The sequence below is a fragment of the Anabrus simplex genome, chromosome 1, assembly GCF_040414725.1.
Source record: "Anabrus simplex isolate iqAnaSimp1 chromosome 1, ASM4041472v1, whole genome shotgun sequence".
NCBI classification, from domain to species: Eukaryota; Metazoa; Arthropoda; class Insecta; order Orthoptera; family Tettigoniidae; genus Anabrus; species Anabrus simplex.
Window position 1 is genome coordinate 368,556,836 of NC_090265.1, and position 16,815 is coordinate 368,573,650.

Sequence of the window (16,815 nt, forward strand, 5' to 3'; positions counted from 1 at the left end):
TCTCAAGTGGAATCAATAATAAATTCCTAAATTGTAAAATTTTACATGTATTGAATAGGTGACAAAACAAACCTGTTAGCATCCTACATATCATCATGTTCTCGAGTGCAGAAGATATGTTGCACCTTACATAGATAAAGCCAGTACTGTTTCAGTCCTAATATAAGATGGGGATTTTTACGTTTATGTTTTTATTTTAAAATGTCCTTACGAAAACAGCAGTCATTTTATTTGCGCAGCGTAACATTTAAAAAGTTGTATCGCTTCCCACTCATACTGGCTTGTGCAGCGAGTGCGGTTTCCAGCTGAGCTCTAGGTCACGAATAAACCAAAATTTCTGGTCTTTTGGTGTTTTTTGTTATTTTTTTCCTCTTTCCAATCTGCTTGTGATTAGTGATTGGCAGAACTGAATATATAATGTATTGTAGAACTTTTGAGAATCTATACCTACATTCGACACCATATTCTCGATTTCAACATAACCTTTAAAAGTCAATGTAGGCCCTTTATTAAATAGCGAACGTGTATTGAACAGGTGGACTTTACACAATTAAATTTTTTTAGAATTTCATCTTAGATATTTGTTGTCAATATGGAACCGTAATTAAGTTCATTACTTGTAATAATAATGCTTACCAGGCATATAAAAACGCAATGATGGCAATGCATGAAATGAAAGACATTAGATCACTCAATCTGGAGACAGCAATGTTGCTATTTAGAGTAAAAATTCTTCCAATAATGACTTATGGCATTGAAATTATCTAGTCACATTTAACATTGAGGAACCTTTCAACCTTGGAAAGGGTGAAAGCGAACTATATAAAGATGGTGAAAGGTGTATCAAAAACAACACGATCTAGACTTGTATATCTCCTGGTAAGGGAATCATTTCTCGTAGAAGATCTCAGGACAAGTATGCCCCTGCCGAACACCGGTGCATAAGAGAAACTGCTGGCAAAACTGACGGAGAATAGAGAAGTCCAACCAGACTTCTGTGGCATAGGGACAATGATAGATCGCTCATGGACAAAAGCTAATTTTGAATTAAGACATGTCATTACAAGATTAGCAGTTCACGGTTTTCATCACCTACTCTGCAAATTAAAACACTTCCATGACCCAAGTATAGACTGTGAGTGCACACTATGTGGAAAAACACGTGAACAGTACCACATTGAATTCTGTACAAGAAGAACAATGTCTATAAGTGATTATGCAAATATGTAACCCATCAGTGTAACCTATATTCTCTGTTATGGCTATTTAAATATTATTATTATTATTAAAATGCAATTTTTTTAAAAATATGAAAATCACAGTTGCTAAAATTGGCAAAGAAATATTCTTTCTTAAAACAGGGTCTCAAAGATAACTTTAACCCCAAAATTCTTAAGTACCAATCTCAACAAATACAAAAGCACAAGTTGGGAATGGAAAACACAATCCAAAGTCAACACATTACATATAAGAATAGAAATTAAGTTTCTTTATAAAAAGAAATCTTGTCTCAATGCAAAACTGTATGACACTCATGTAGCAGCTCCTCTTTCCTTAGCCCCACTAAAATGGGATTTTAAAAAAAAACATGTTAATCTGAGACTATTTCAAGTCATTTCAAAAAACACGACACTTTGAATAAAGAGCTAATAAATTTTAAAACCAATATACTCAATAATTTACTGGGTATATTCTATTGGTCCACGTAGATAGAGTTGAATCTGAAAGAGATAGATCCTTAAATTTTCTAGATCTTAAAATCGGGAGAAGCGACAACCATCTAAAATTTGAAATTTTTAGAAAACCCACCCAGACAGCAAATATGATCAGACAAGATTTACTGCACCCTGGCTCCCACAAAGGGCCTCTTTTTATAGTATGATATATAGAGCCTTGAACATTCCCATGTCCAAGAAAGCTTATAAGGAAGAAATTAACACCGTCCACACTTGAGCACACCTTAATGGGTTTGGTAGTAATTTCATTGACAGAATTCTCAATAAGGTAAAAAAATTAACCCTCCACCACACTTAAAAAACAAAAGAAAGAGAATACTGATTTTGTCACCTTCACTTTCAACAGCAATAACCTATACCAAATCTCGAACATTAAAAAAAAAAAAAAAACTAAAAAAACAAAAACAAACTCAAACAGCACTTCAATGTTGCCCTTAGAACTAACAACACTACTTCAAAACTTTTCTATAACACGAACACACCTAACAAATCCGACAAATATTTGCAATCAGGGGTCTGCAAGTTGACGTGTAAACAGTGCGATGCCAGCTATATCGGGCAAACTGGGAGAAACTTTCAAATCTGCTACAAAGAACATATTAATGCAGGTAATACAAGAGATTTTCCTCTTTGAATGAACACATGAAAGATTACAATCACTCATTCTCCACCATAGATAAAGATCTAGATATCCTACATATAACCAAAAAAAGGGAATTTTATTGAACATTCTAGAAAATATTTATATAAGCCTTGATCAAAAATACAATTCCATCCATAATCGTAATGAAATCCAAGAAAAAACGAAAATCCTGGTTGATACAATAATCGAGAAAGATGTTAAACAAAGTTCAGTTAAGTCTGTCACAACATGCATTACTGATCCGTCCTCTGATACTTCCACTCACTCTCCCTCCTCTCACCCGCCGTTTCCCTCACCCAACGCAACATCGGAACGGTTACCAGTCAGTGTGGAGATCAACACCGACCCAACCTGACCTATACAAGCACAGGTGGAAAGAGGATGTAGTAATATTGTTTTGCGCCTCTTCATGTTATCTTTTACTTCTGCTTCATTTTTCGTTCTCATACACGGCTTTTTGTTTCCGGTTTTAGATGCTGGCTATACTTGTATTATCCATGAAGAAATGTAACTGATTTTTCAATATTTTGCTCCGTTTCCAGAAGCATGACAAATAGAACATCTGTCTTCACAAATTTTTAAAGTATTTCCTCCAGCCAACCAGTATTGTATTAAATACAGTTGGACCCACACTTACGACTAAATTTGTCCAAGTTTGAATCTATGTACATTTTTAACACAGATTTCCATTGCATCTGTTGAGTGTATTTTAATATTGAAGCTATGTACATTTTAAACAGAGACTTCCATTGCATTTGTTGATTGTATTTTATCTCGAATTTTTTATGTATTACTGTTTTTGTGTTATATTCTTTCTTCTTAATGTTATTTTAGCTGACGATGACCTCTAGGCTAATTCGTAATATGTCCTATGTAGCTTTTGAAACAACTATGTAGTTTTTTAAACAGACCATTTATTAAATGGCAAACTTGTATTGAACAGATGGACTTTACACAATCAAATTGTATTGAAAAGGAAAATTTGGCAGTATGTGTCTTCGACATTACACCAATTGAAAATGTGTCTTCTAGATAAAGCTCAGACTGCTTAATTGAGTTACATCTCGTGCAAGTAGTACTATTCCTTAGTGTAAAGTTCAGGGTATCGGTCTTAATGCTACCTGCTCCTAGAGCTACTATGCATCAGATTGCATCTAGATACTGTGCCTTGCAGTAAATGACCATTTTTGCATTCCATATGGTATATATGTGGTACTTTTTTCTTTTGGTATTTTATAGTGTCTTTTGTATGATACTGAAATTTTGAAATTGAGCTCTTTTTAGTCACTCAAAAAATACATTTGTAATGTATTGAATAAGAAATTTCCAAAGCACTTCTTTTTGTGTGTGCATTTTCTCTCACGCTCTTAATTTTTCTAGCAGTTTTGATGATTAACATACATTACAGATCCTTTACTTTTGTTACCACTGTACTTGATGCAGAGTTTCTGCAAACTAGGTATTGATTTCTTTTATAGATACACTATGTGATCAAAAGTATCCGGACACCTGGCTGAACATAACGTACAAGTTTGTGATACCCTCCATCGGTAATCCTGGAATTCAATGGGGTGTTTCGATTTTTTGCAAGCTGCTTTACGTCGCACTGACACAGGTAGGTCTTATGGCGACGATGGGATAGGAAAGGGCTAGGATGGGAAGGAAGTGTCCGTGGCCTTAATTAAGGTTTGTCTGGTGTGAAAACGGGAAACCACAGAAAACCATCTTCAGGACTGCCGACAGTGGAGTTCGAACCCACTATCTCCCGAATACTGGATACTGACCGCACTTAAGCGACTGCAGTTATCGAGCTCGGTCAATATAGTGTTGGCCCACCCTTAGCCTTGATGACAGCTTCCACTCTCGCAGGCATATGTTCAGTCAGGTGCTGGAAGGTTGCTTGGGGAATGGCAGCGCATTCTTTACGGAGTGCTGCACTGAGGAGAGGTAGCAATGTTGGTCAGTGAGGCCTGGCACGAAATCGACATTCCAAAACATCCCAAAGGTGTTCTATAGGACTCTGTGCAGGCCAGTCCATTACAGGGATGTTATTATCGTGTAACCACTCCGCCACAGGCTGTGCATTATGAACAGATGGTTGATCGTGTTGAAAGATGTAATCGCCATCCCCGAAGTGCTCTTCAACAGTGGGATGCAAGAAGGTGCTTAAAACATCAATGTTGTAGGCCTGTGCTGTGATGGTGTCACACAAAACAACAAAGGATGCAAGCCCCCTCCATGAAAATCATGACCACACCATAACACCACCGCCTCTGAATTTTACTGTTGGCACTACACACGCTGTCAGATTACTTTCACCGGGCATTCGTCATACCCACACCCTACCATTGGATCACCACATTGTGTACTATGATTCGTCACTCCACACAACATTTTTCCACTTTTCAGTCGTCCAATGTTTATGCTCCTTACACTAAGCGAGGCGTTTTATGGCATTGACCTGCGTGATGTGTGACTTATGGGCAACCGTTCGACTATGAAATCCAAGTTTTCTCACTTCTGCCGAAGTGCCATAGTACTTGGAGTGGATCCTGATGCAGTTTGGAATTCCTGTGTGTTGGTCTGAATAGATGCCTGCCTATTACACTTGACGACCCTCTTCAACTATCGGCGGTCTCTGTCAGTCAACACACGAGGTCAGCCTGTACGTTTTCGTGCTGTACGTGTCCCTTCACGTTTCCAATTCACGATTACATCAGAAACAGTGGACCTAGGGATGTTTAGGAGTGTGAAAATCTCGTGTACGGACTTCTGACACGTGACACCCAATCACCTGACCACGTTCGAAGTCCGCGAGTTCCGCGGAGCACCCCATTCTGCTCTCTCACGATGTCTAATGACTACTGAGGTCGCTGATATGGAGTACCTGGCAGTAGGTGGCAGCAGAATGCACCTGAGATGAAAAGCGTATGTTTTGGCGGGTGTCTGGATACTTTTGACCACATAGTGTATGTGCAGTTGATAGCATTTGAGGTTAAATCAGTGGTGCTGTTGAGGAATGTTTTAAGAAGAAGTACAATTAGGGAACTATCCTGCACAAATCGGTACAAAAAAAAGACGAGTTTCAGCCCATTGAAATATAAAGGTATTGGTGGAAGAAATTAAAGAGCGAAAAAGGGCTTGAAAATAAGACTCCATAGGCCTCCCACATGAATACCATCCTGGTCAGAAGAGAACAAGAGTTGAACGGTGAAGCAATGCCAGACTCTGCTTGGGTGCTTTTTTTTTTTTGCCAACCAAAGCTCCACGTTCCAAGCTCTTTCGGGATTGAAGGGACATTGAAATGTAGATTTTATTATAGGTGGTAAAACTTTTAATGCATTTCCAAACTTACGTGAAAACTTCCTCCTTTAATTGTAGATTTTGTGCACTGTACTTGCTATACTACTTCTGCAACTTACTTTTGAATGTCTTGCTGTTGACATCTATTAAAATTTATTGTAAGTTAAGGATTGTCAAACAAATAACATTGTTATAATTTTTGCAGGTTTTGGTGCTTTCGGGCTTGGGGTCGCATTGGCACCACTATTGGTGGTAATAAGCTCAGTGAAGGCACAAAGAATGAAATGGTGGCTGAATTTCGCGCGTTATATGAAGAAAAGACTGGGAACATGTGGGAGAATCGGCATACCTTTACCAAGGTGCCTGGAAGAATGTATCCTATTGATGTGGACTATAGTCAGGTAACTGGACATTTGAAATTATTTTAATATTGTTGCTGTTACCAGACATGTTCATTTGCCAAATGATGTTGCAATGACAAGCCATCATTTCTTATGAGGAATCCTGTTTTATGGTCATTAATTTTATTTGAAAATGAGGCTAATTTTGGTGTTATTTTTCATAAACAGAATTAAACTTTGTGACATTTTTCATTAACCCATTTATGTCCAGATGGATCATTTTCAACCCATTGTAGATGTGCCAATTCTCCCAATTTAAGTGGGGGACTTCCCATTTTTCATCATTCCTCCCGATCGCTGGAACCAGTCCCCCGATTTTGAGAGCAGTTTCAGTAATTTTCATATTATTTTAAACTCCTGTTTCCTCATTCTGTCAATATATAGCTGAGTATGGCTGGTCAATAGTAGTTACAATAACCACAACTAAAGGGTAGTACAGGGCAGGGTGGCCAGCCACGCTGGCCAGCCATGTGCTCCTCTTTGGTCTATAATACAGTCACAGCCTGGTGGAATGATAAAGTAAAGAGTGCAGTTCAGGAAAACAATGAAGCAAGAAAGGCTCGAAATAAAAAAATTCAGAAAGGAGATGAAAAAGATGAATTTAAAATGAGTGAATTACAACAGACATACATAGATTGTAGAAGTGAAATGAATAGTAGCAGAAGAAAAACAAAAGTCTTGGACTGATTTTACAAATAAATTGGAAGAAGATAGAAAAGCAAATTCCAAACTGCTGTCCAGTGTTATTAGAAATACCAGGAGTAATTATGAGCAAATAACAGCTTTACAGAAACCAGATGGGAGCATCACTAGAGAGGACACAGAAATGAGAGAAATTATGAAATTCATGCTTTGAGAATTTATGTAGTGGTATAAAGAAGGACTCCAGTCCTAATGCATATATTCTGTCAAGCTGCAGTGATAATATATCTGAAGGAATGCCACCAAGTAGAATCAGCCCTTAAAAGTATGCACAATGAACGAGCTACTGGCTTTGATGAACTGAGTGCAGACGTGATTAAAGTTGCTGGCCCACAAGGAATTCAATGGTTATACGGGGCGATAAGGGCAATATGGAAGGATAAAATAATACCAGATTACTGGAAAAAGGGAGTTATAGTTCCCCTGTTCAAGAACGGAAGTCGAAAAAAGTGCAGCAACTATAGACGGATTACCTGACTGTCCCATGGTTTAAAAATATTTGAGAATATTCTTGAGAAAAGATTAAGGAAAATTATTGAACCCCAACTGCAAGAAGAACAATATGGATTTAGGAAAGATCAACTATACACCTCATTTTCACACTGAAAATATTAGAAGAGCACTGGGATAAAGATTGTAACTTGAAACTTTTGTGTTTCTAGACATCGAAAAAGCATTCGATAGTGTCCCTAGAACAACTATATGGGAGTGTCTTAAAAGGAAGAATGTATCTATGGAACTCATTCAGAAAATAAAAATGCTTTATGATGACTTCTACAGCTGTGTTCAAGTAGGAAATGGATATTCAGATTGGTTCCAGACATCTAGAGGAGTGCAACAAGGCAGTGCCCTTTCACCATTACTATTCATCACTATCATGGATGAAATCATAAAAGAAGTGAAGCAGAACACCAACATGGATCTTAAAGCATTTGCTTTTGCAGATGATATAGTTATCTGGTGAAATAGCGAGATGGAAGTCCAGGAAAGGCCCATCTGGAAAAATATGGACTGTACGTAACTGCTACAAAAACTGCTGGAATGTCTGTCTGTTAGCAGACAGAGAAGTAAAGATAATATAATGCTAGAGGGTGTACAGTTGGAAACAGTAAACCAGTATCAGTACCTTGGATGCATAATATCATGTGACAGCAGAATACAGCTTGAATTAAATAACCGTATTCAGAAATCCAGTCAATTCTATCAACAAGTTCGATATCTGCTCTTGAATAAACAAGTGCCACTAAGATCAAAACAAACTCTGTTTCGAACATACTTTGTTCCTATATTGACTTATGGGTTGGAACAACTACCAAGAAAGATGACAGCAGATTCAGGTTTCAGAAATGAAGTTTGTATGCTTCAAAAGACTAGGAAAGACAAAGGAAGAAATGAGAAGATTAGAGAACAGGCTGGAATAAATCAGTCCTTGTAGGAGACCATAACTAGGGCACATTTGAGATGGTTTGTCATGTCAAATGTATGACAGAAAGAAGAATTGCAAAACAATGGTTGCATACTGAGATTACTGGAAAGAGACCTGTTGGAAGACCTAGGAGGAGATGGCTGGACCAAGCGAAGGAAGATGTTACATCCAAAGGAATCAACTGGGATGAAGTTTTGAAGGAGCAGTGGTACACGAATAGACTAAAATGGAGAGCGATCATAAACCACACCCGGGAAACTGTAGTGGAAACTTGATGATGAGCTTAATAATAGGAAGTAGAAGTCGTGAGTAACCTAACCTCAGAAGTGGCACCCCATTGATATCTACCCAGGGCAAGACTTGTATCAGTGCTCGTGTTATGTCACGTAGTAGTGCTTCTTGGTTGTATGTCTTAATTATTATTATTATTATTTTTTTTTTTTCCCACCAAAAGTCAAAAAAGAAATATGTTGCAGTGTTTAAAAAGTGCTTATAGGGAAGAGTTTCCATGTTTGAGTGAGTCCAGGAGGGGACCAACGTTCATATTTGTACTATATGTTGGTGTGCTTTTTCAGCTGCACATGACAGGAAGTGCTAATGAAGAAACATAAGGAGAAAGTTCAGTGTGTAGGAAGAAACCAGAAACTGAACTTTTCATGTAAAAACAAAGATGTAGTAACCTGCCTGTAAATTGTGCTGACCACACAGGGGCTTTGTTTTGTAAAATTGTTTCCTGATTCAGAAATCACTGAACGATATGGGTGTGCTGGAATTAAAACAGCAGCTATCATTACAGAAATGTGCCTGGAAGAAAGGGAGAATTGCAGGTGAATGCATTTTCTGTTGCTACTGATGGCAGCAATAAAAGCAACTTCAAAATATATTCTATTATAATGTTTTTTAGGCCTGAATTCAGTGAAATTCTGAGTTTTCTGCTCTCTGTGCCTAATTTAGAAGGGAATGCTACTGGAGCTAACATGCTCAATCTTTTGCTCTCAACTTTTCAGGAATTCCGCTTTCCATTAAAAAACTGCCTAGCTCTTGGTGCTGTTAATGCTCCAGTAATGGTAGGATTAAAGAATGATGTGACTGGATGCTTGAAGCGGGAAATTAGTAACATAATCATCGTAGGCTGCTCTTGTCACCTAATTGATCTTGCTGCAGAGAAAGGTGAGGCATGTTTGCCTGTAAATGTAGATGAAAGTATAATTAATATATTTTATTATCTGGAAAGGAGTGCAAACAGGAAAGAAAAGTTCAGAGAATTTCAAACTTTATATAACACAGAGATCACGAAAATTCTGAGACATGTGACTACTCGATGGTTTAAAGTTAAAAACTTCATGATCGTTCCGTATTGAATAGAGAAATAAGAAGATGTACAATATTAGAAAGATCCACCTTTCAATACTCCGTTGTAAGTTGAACTAAAAAGAAGTCACAACTTGTTTATTGGGACCGGTTTCGACACATTACAAGTGTCATCATCAGACAAATAGTAAAATAGGGCAAGATATAAAGATCTTAAAACTACTAATACATTGAACACAGGCAAAAAATTAACATTTATTCATATCGTAGTAATTCAGTTAATGTCCCAAACACAATGATCGCAGTCAAGAGAGTAAACAGAACATCATTGTCTTGCACCGAAAACGAATATAGTTGAAGTTCACAAGCAGGTCAAGTATGCACTTGCTAGGCAGGTCTTGTAGGCATTTGTTTCTCAGGCTGAAGAGTAAAAGGTGACGTAATTGAAGTCTTAGGAAAACAGTGTAGGATTTAATTTCGTCAAATTCAAAGTAGGTATATAAGTTTGAAAATAATTTAAAACATTAAAAAGAATAAAGTCAAATAAAAATATATTAAAAATAGGAAGAGATAATAAAAGAAAATTGCAATGTGAGGTTCAACTCGAAACAACTTGCCGTAGTAATTGATAGATGAATTTGAGATGATAAATAGAGAAAAGGTTGGGGAACGTTTATTAGAGGGTGGTGGGGGTGGTGGTGGTGGTGATTATTGCTATTAGAGGAAGTACAAATGGGTAAATATCTTCTATATAACACTAAACCGAGGTAAAAAGAGGAAGAGGTCCGACACTTCGAAAAATGCAGATATCAGTAAAAGGAGTCTTTCATTTTCACGCCCTTCGTGGCCCTTGTCTTCCTTTTACCGATATCTTCATTTTTCGAAGTGTCGGACCTCTTCCTCTTTTTTCCTCGGTTTAGTGTTATATAGAAGATATTTACCCATTTGTACTTCCTCTAATAGCAATAATCACCACCACCACCACCCCCACCACCCTCTAATAAACGTTCCCCAACCTTTTCTCTATTTATCATCTCCCATTCATCTATCAATTACTACGGCAAGTTGTTTCGAGTTGAACCTCACATTGCAATTTTCTTTTATTATTTCTTCCTATTTTTAATATATTTTTATTTGACTTTATTCTTTTTAATGTTTTAAAATATTTTCAAACTTATATACCTACTTTGAATTTAACAAAATTAAATCCTACACTGTTTTCCTAAGACTTCAATTACGTCACCTTTTACGCTTCGGCCTGAGAAACAAATGCCTACAAGACCTGCCTAGCAAGTGCATACTTGACCTGCTTGTGAACTTCAACTATTTGTTTTCGGCGCAAGACAATGATGTTCTGTTTACTCTCTTGACTGCGATCATTGTGTTTTGGACATTAACTGAATTACTACGATATGAATCAATGTTAATTTTTTGCCTGTGTTCAATGTATTAGTTGTTTTAAGATCTTTATATCTTGCCCTATTTTACTATTTGTCTGATGATGACACTTGTAATGTGTCGAAACCGGTCCCAATAAACAAGTTGTGACTTCTTTTTTAGTTCAACTTACAACGGAGTATTGAAAGGTGGATCCTTCTAATAGTGTACATCTTCTTACTCGATGGTTATCATTAAGGTGTTTAGATAGGATTTTGCTGTGGTAGGACCCTATGGTTACTTTGTTCACGAGCAAAATTGTGAGTAAGGAATCTCAGGATTCGTAATGCATTTGCTCTCCCTTTCACCCATGTTCATTATTCACGATGCTAATCACAACTGAAGCTCAGAATAAAGGACTGAAGCAAGTATGGTTTGGTATTTTCACAACTTGTGCTTGAAAATAGCTTCAAGGTCACGAGGATAAAATTCCTAAAAGAATTTGCATATATTAAGTCCACCTGTTCAGTACAAATTATTGCCATTTAATAAAGGGTCTGTCTAAAATGGTACATAGGACATGTTTTGACCTTGCCTAGAGGTCATCTTCAGCTAAAATATACAAAGCCGGGCTGAGTGGCTCAGATGGTTAAGACGCTGGCCTTCTGACCCCAACTTGGCAGGTTCGATCCTGGCTCAGTCCGGTGGTATTTGAAGGTGCTCAAATACGTCAGCCTCGTGTCGGTAGATTTACTGGCACGTAAAAGAACTCCTGCGGGACTAAATTCCAGCACCTCGGCGTCTCCGAAAACCGTAAAAGAGTAGTTAGTGGGACGTAAAACAAATAACATTATTATTATTATAAAATATACAAGGATGAAAAATATGTATAAAAACTGTGATACATTATATCAGTCATACCGACAATTACTGGTACAAGTAAACAGAGGAAGAGATAGCAAATATCCTTGAAAAGAAAAAAAAAACTTGAGGAGGAAAACAGCAAATACCAAATGATTCAGTAACAGGCCATAAACCAGAGGCTACTCAGATCGAACCAAAAGATTTGCACGGTAGGGAATATTAGAAACCATGAAAGAAAAACACTGCGAGTTTTTCGAAAAGAAACTAAATTATTTAATTACTGTCATAAGAGAAAGTTACATACGATAGAAAAACAAAACCCCCTTGAAATCTACAGGCGCACCTTCACAAAGATAATCAGGTTAACTCATTTAAATGGTAAATTGATTAAGTAAATACTGAATTGAGATGACTAATTAATATGATGATTTTTGATTAATAAAATAAACTCTGAATGGAGATAACGAATAAATATGATAAATTGGTTAATTAAATAATTCTGAATTGAGTACAAAGGTATACCTAGAGTCGAGGGACGCCTCTAAATTAAACCAAATTAATTAATAGGTAGGCTTAAATCAAGATTAAATTACAAGATAATTAGTTGTCAAAGAAAATGCCCATGGACTAACTTTACTGCCTGCCTGAAGGGTTCAAACAAGTACCTTAATCTTTCAAAAATTAACTTGCGTACTAATAATTAAACGCATCCTTTCTCAATGAATTATTTTGTACATTAGGTGAAAATATGCTAAGGTGAGGCCGCAAGATCCTCCCATGAATCGGATCACAATAGGCACAACAGGAAAATGAATTAACGTTCACCGAAAGCATATCCAAAACTGAAGGCGCTCACAAAGATAGACATAAAATAGGTCTCAACACGACCCCGAAAATTCACCGCGTTTCGAAATAGAAGAACAAGATAGTACCAGGATGGTTATGTGGCCATCAACAATTAGAAATCAATCATTAATTATCAGAGCAAGCAGCTCTAATCATTAAAGAGTGTGCACACATAAAATCAATACAGCATGCAAAAGCAATGCAGCACAAACCACCAGGAAAAACTCCCACATACAAATCATAAATCAGTTACAGTGAAGAATTAAGAGCCAACAGCTACTAACTTAATGCCACGCTCATCACAAATTAATTCAATACTCAAACATAATCAATTCTTTTCAATTATCCAAAACAATAGTTCCCATGGGCGACGGTTGCCATGGAGACGACAACAAGAGTAAGCGTTACCGAAGCATAAAAGAAAAAAATAACTTTAAGAAAAGAAAGTCAGAAAAGATAAAATTTAAAGAAAGAAATAGATTCTGATCCACGGAGATAATGTCGCGATCTCGATCCTTTTAATGGATGACTTCACATTATTGAATTATTTCACTCCTAAGTTCTTTAACATAATCCAAAACAGAAATGTCTTTTAGTGCCAAGAACATCTCGCCGAAAAGTTGTTCTTTTTTCACTCGTAGGTTTAAACAGTGCAGTCAGTAAGCCGAAAATGAAACTTGTTACAAAATTTTAAAGTTTATCCGAACAGAAGAATCGTGAATTTGATATTTCTCCGACAGCATGCAACCGCAAATTTAAATAAGCGTCCAAGACGAGGTCATCCAGCTGCAGGAGCGAAGGAAAATAACTATAATCTTGAAGGCAACAGTATTTCATAATCCACGGGCAGGAGTTAAAGTTTGGCATCGGCTGCGATAAGCCATACTTACAAATTACATAGAGATAAAATTAGGCAGAATAAGTAGCGGACGTCCACTCCAGGAGAGAAAATAAGACGAAAATGACACTTCAGGGTGTTAGCCCTCGTTCTTTACATGCTATCTAGGCATGTTGAGGTGGGTAGATGCTGTAACCAAGAGCCACCACATTAAGCTTCCAGCCTTCATGGCGCTCGACAATGAACTAAACACATGCCACCAAGGCGATGTACAGCAAAAGAACGTAGGACAGGGAGCGGGTCAAACAAGACTCTCTCTCTGGCTGGTCCGACCAGTAGACAAGAGACATGAGATCAGGAAACATTGTATATGAACGATGGAATATAACCCCACGGGTGGAGAAGACGCAATTACATTTAGCGACCTAAGTCGCACAGGAAAAAAAGAAAAAGAAGCGAGAAGGAAGAAAATGCCAAAGCGATTCAGATTTCAATGGCAAGTTAGCCAGGCCAAAAATATAGTGGAAAGTGGCTTAAAAACTTGTCCCCACTGGGACAACATAAAAAACTTAAATGAGAGAAAATACAATCACCAGTAGCTATAAAAATCCATGCTTAGAAATGTTCACTGCTTCAATCTTGTTGTATGATGATTCTAGTTTGAACAGGTGTGGGTCCAACCGTGTTTGCCACAACTATTGATTGGCTGGAGGAGTACTGTAAAATTGTGAGGACTGTCAAATGCTATCCGTTTGTCACACTTCCAGAATGGAGTGTACGAGAACTGTCCACTGTGGTTAATGGAGCCAACATCATCATGGTCTTGAGCGATCATAAAGGAGATGGTAAAAGTTCAGCCTTACTCACGCAAGTTTATAACATAGTAATCATGGCTGACGGTGGGCGAATGGACACTGCCATTGGTTGAAGGCTAGTCCAATGAAATGTCGTTCCCATAATTCAATACAGGCATAAATTATGACCGTGGGCGAATGGACACTGCCATTGGTTAAAGGCTAGTCCAATGAAATGTTCCCATAATTCAATACAGGCATAAATTATGACCAACTTACGCGATGAAAAGATCTAAGAGTGAGGCAATGTAAAAGAATAACCATATGAAACAAATAAGATTAACAGTATCTGGCTATCTTGAAGTATGGCAGTGACATTTCATAGGGCAAATCTTCAGGCGATGGCACAGTCCATTCGTGACACCGCCAGCCATGATTATATAAGAACATGTTGAAATAGTTGAGACGTTTCGATGCAGTAATTACTATTCTAAACACTACAAACCATACAAAGAAAGTATTTTTTCTAGCACTGGCATACCGAACACATTCCCGACCCCCTTGTACTCGGCGACGATATGAAAAAACAACATGATTGAACTCATTCAATAATAATTAAACTTGTAACATTAATAACGCATCCATCGCACGATGCCATGTCAATGGAATTAGATATGTTTTCTGTATCAACAATGGACAGATGCACTGCTGCCTAGATGTGGAGGCACTATGTACGAAGAAAGACGTAGTAGGCTTTGCTGCTATCAATCGTATCATTTCCTGACCAGTAACCCACATAGAATGCCGTGGTGTAGTAATGTGAAAAGAAAGGTGATTGTTGTCCAGGGCTAAGTACCCTAACAAGTGAAAAGAAAGGTAATTGTGGTCCAGGGCTAAGTATCCTAACACGTGAAAAGAAAGGTAATTCTGGTCCAGGGCAAAGTGCCGTAATATGTGAAAAGAAAGGCAATTGTGGTCCAGGGCTAAGTACCCTAACATGTGAAAAGAAAGGTAATTCTGGTCCAGGGCTCAGTACAATAACCAATCCAGACCAATGGTCTTATCCATGCCCTACCTTAACTGGGGGCTTACCCCCCAGACCCCTTTGCTAACAGATGGACTAGTTCCTAAGTACAGTGGTTGGCAGCTTTGTGCTTCATCATCTGCGAGTAATAAACATAGGACAGTCATACTGCGCGTAGATATTGCCGATGCAAGCGGTAACCAGGTAACCATGGTACTAATGCTGCGTGAGATGGACTGAACTTTTAATAAGGAGACAAAGTGGATGGTTGTCAGCAGGAAAGGGGAAGTTTTGAGATCGGCAATGATAGAATTGAGAAAGTGGCCTCATTTAAATACCTGAGATGCCATGTAAATTACGATTTGGGACTTTTCCTTGTGAGATCTGACGCAGGATTGAGCTGGCCAGAACTTCTTTCAGAAAATTAGAATTTTTGACAGATTGTGTCATAATAAGAAATAAATAGACAAGTACAATATATCAAGTAAATAATATTACATCAGTCTCGGGACTGCCGGGCGAGTTGGCCGTGTGGTTAGGAGCGTGCAACTGTGAACTTGCATCCGGGAGATAGTGGGTTCTAACCCCACTGTCAGCAGCCCTGAAGATGGTTTTCAGTGTTTTCCCACTTTCACACCAGGCAAATGCTGGGGCTGTACCTTAATTAAGACATTGCACGTTATAAATTTCACATTAGAGCCCGTATTGTCAAAGTATCAACTTGTGAAAATTTAGATTTTATAATTCCCCCTTTACAGTACTGTAATTGTCTTACTTTATTACAAAGACTACATTAAATTACACTCGTGAAACATGTTTTGTCCTCGTATAGGACATCTTCAGTCACAAATACAAATACATAACATCAAAAATAAGGCGAGGACACATTAAAATAAGTAAATGCAAAGTCTTTGTATCATGTGACGCGGCGTGATAGCGTCTTGTCAATCTTCAATGTTAAAATGGTGTGGTGTGAACATGATATGAAGCATGAAGTCCAATTAAAATCATATGTTAAAACTGTTGTTCAAAACAACGAATTGTCAATTATAAAACACCGTAAGTGATTTGGTAGACTTGTTTATTTTTAAACGTAAAGGTAGAAAAAGATTGTCGTGAGTTTTTTCTTTTGTTAAGGTAGTTGAAGGTTGGTGTTTGTTTATTAATGATTTTCTCTGTAAAGGAGCTGTTGTAGCCATTAAATTTAGCTGTACTGCAAATGCTGTTTAACTCATTTTTAGTTCTTCTTTAGACAGCGGGATGCATAAGCACGGTGTGCTATACTATGGTATGCTGCACATGTGGGCGTATGGAATCTTGATGGATTGCATTTGTGGTTTGTGTTGGTTTTCTAAAAATCTTGTAGCTCAATGAACCAGGTTGTGTGATGATCATTAGATATAAATAATTGAGTTTTTTATCGTTCTCTGAGTAAGATTGGATAGAGTGGTGATGGCATCAGCTGCACTTTAGTTCATGATCACAAGAGTGTCATCCACATGTCTTGTCCAAAAAATAATATTACTATAGATGTTGTTATTAATTTTGGT

General features: G+C 37.6%; 1 protein-coding gene across 1 annotated transcript in view; it reads left to right on the forward strand.

The window, feature by feature from the left end:
- The window catches only part of Parp1 (Poly-(ADP-ribose) polymerase), a 271,411-nt gene that overhangs the window by 190,384 nt on the left and 64,212 nt on the right, over nt 1-16,815 (forward strand). The window contains exon 12 of the mRNA XM_067134916.2: nt 5,888-6,083. Within this exon, the coding sequence (XP_066991017.2) occupies nt 5,888-6,083 (196 nt within the window). The remainder of the gene's footprint in view (nt 1-5,887; nt 6,084-16,815) is intronic.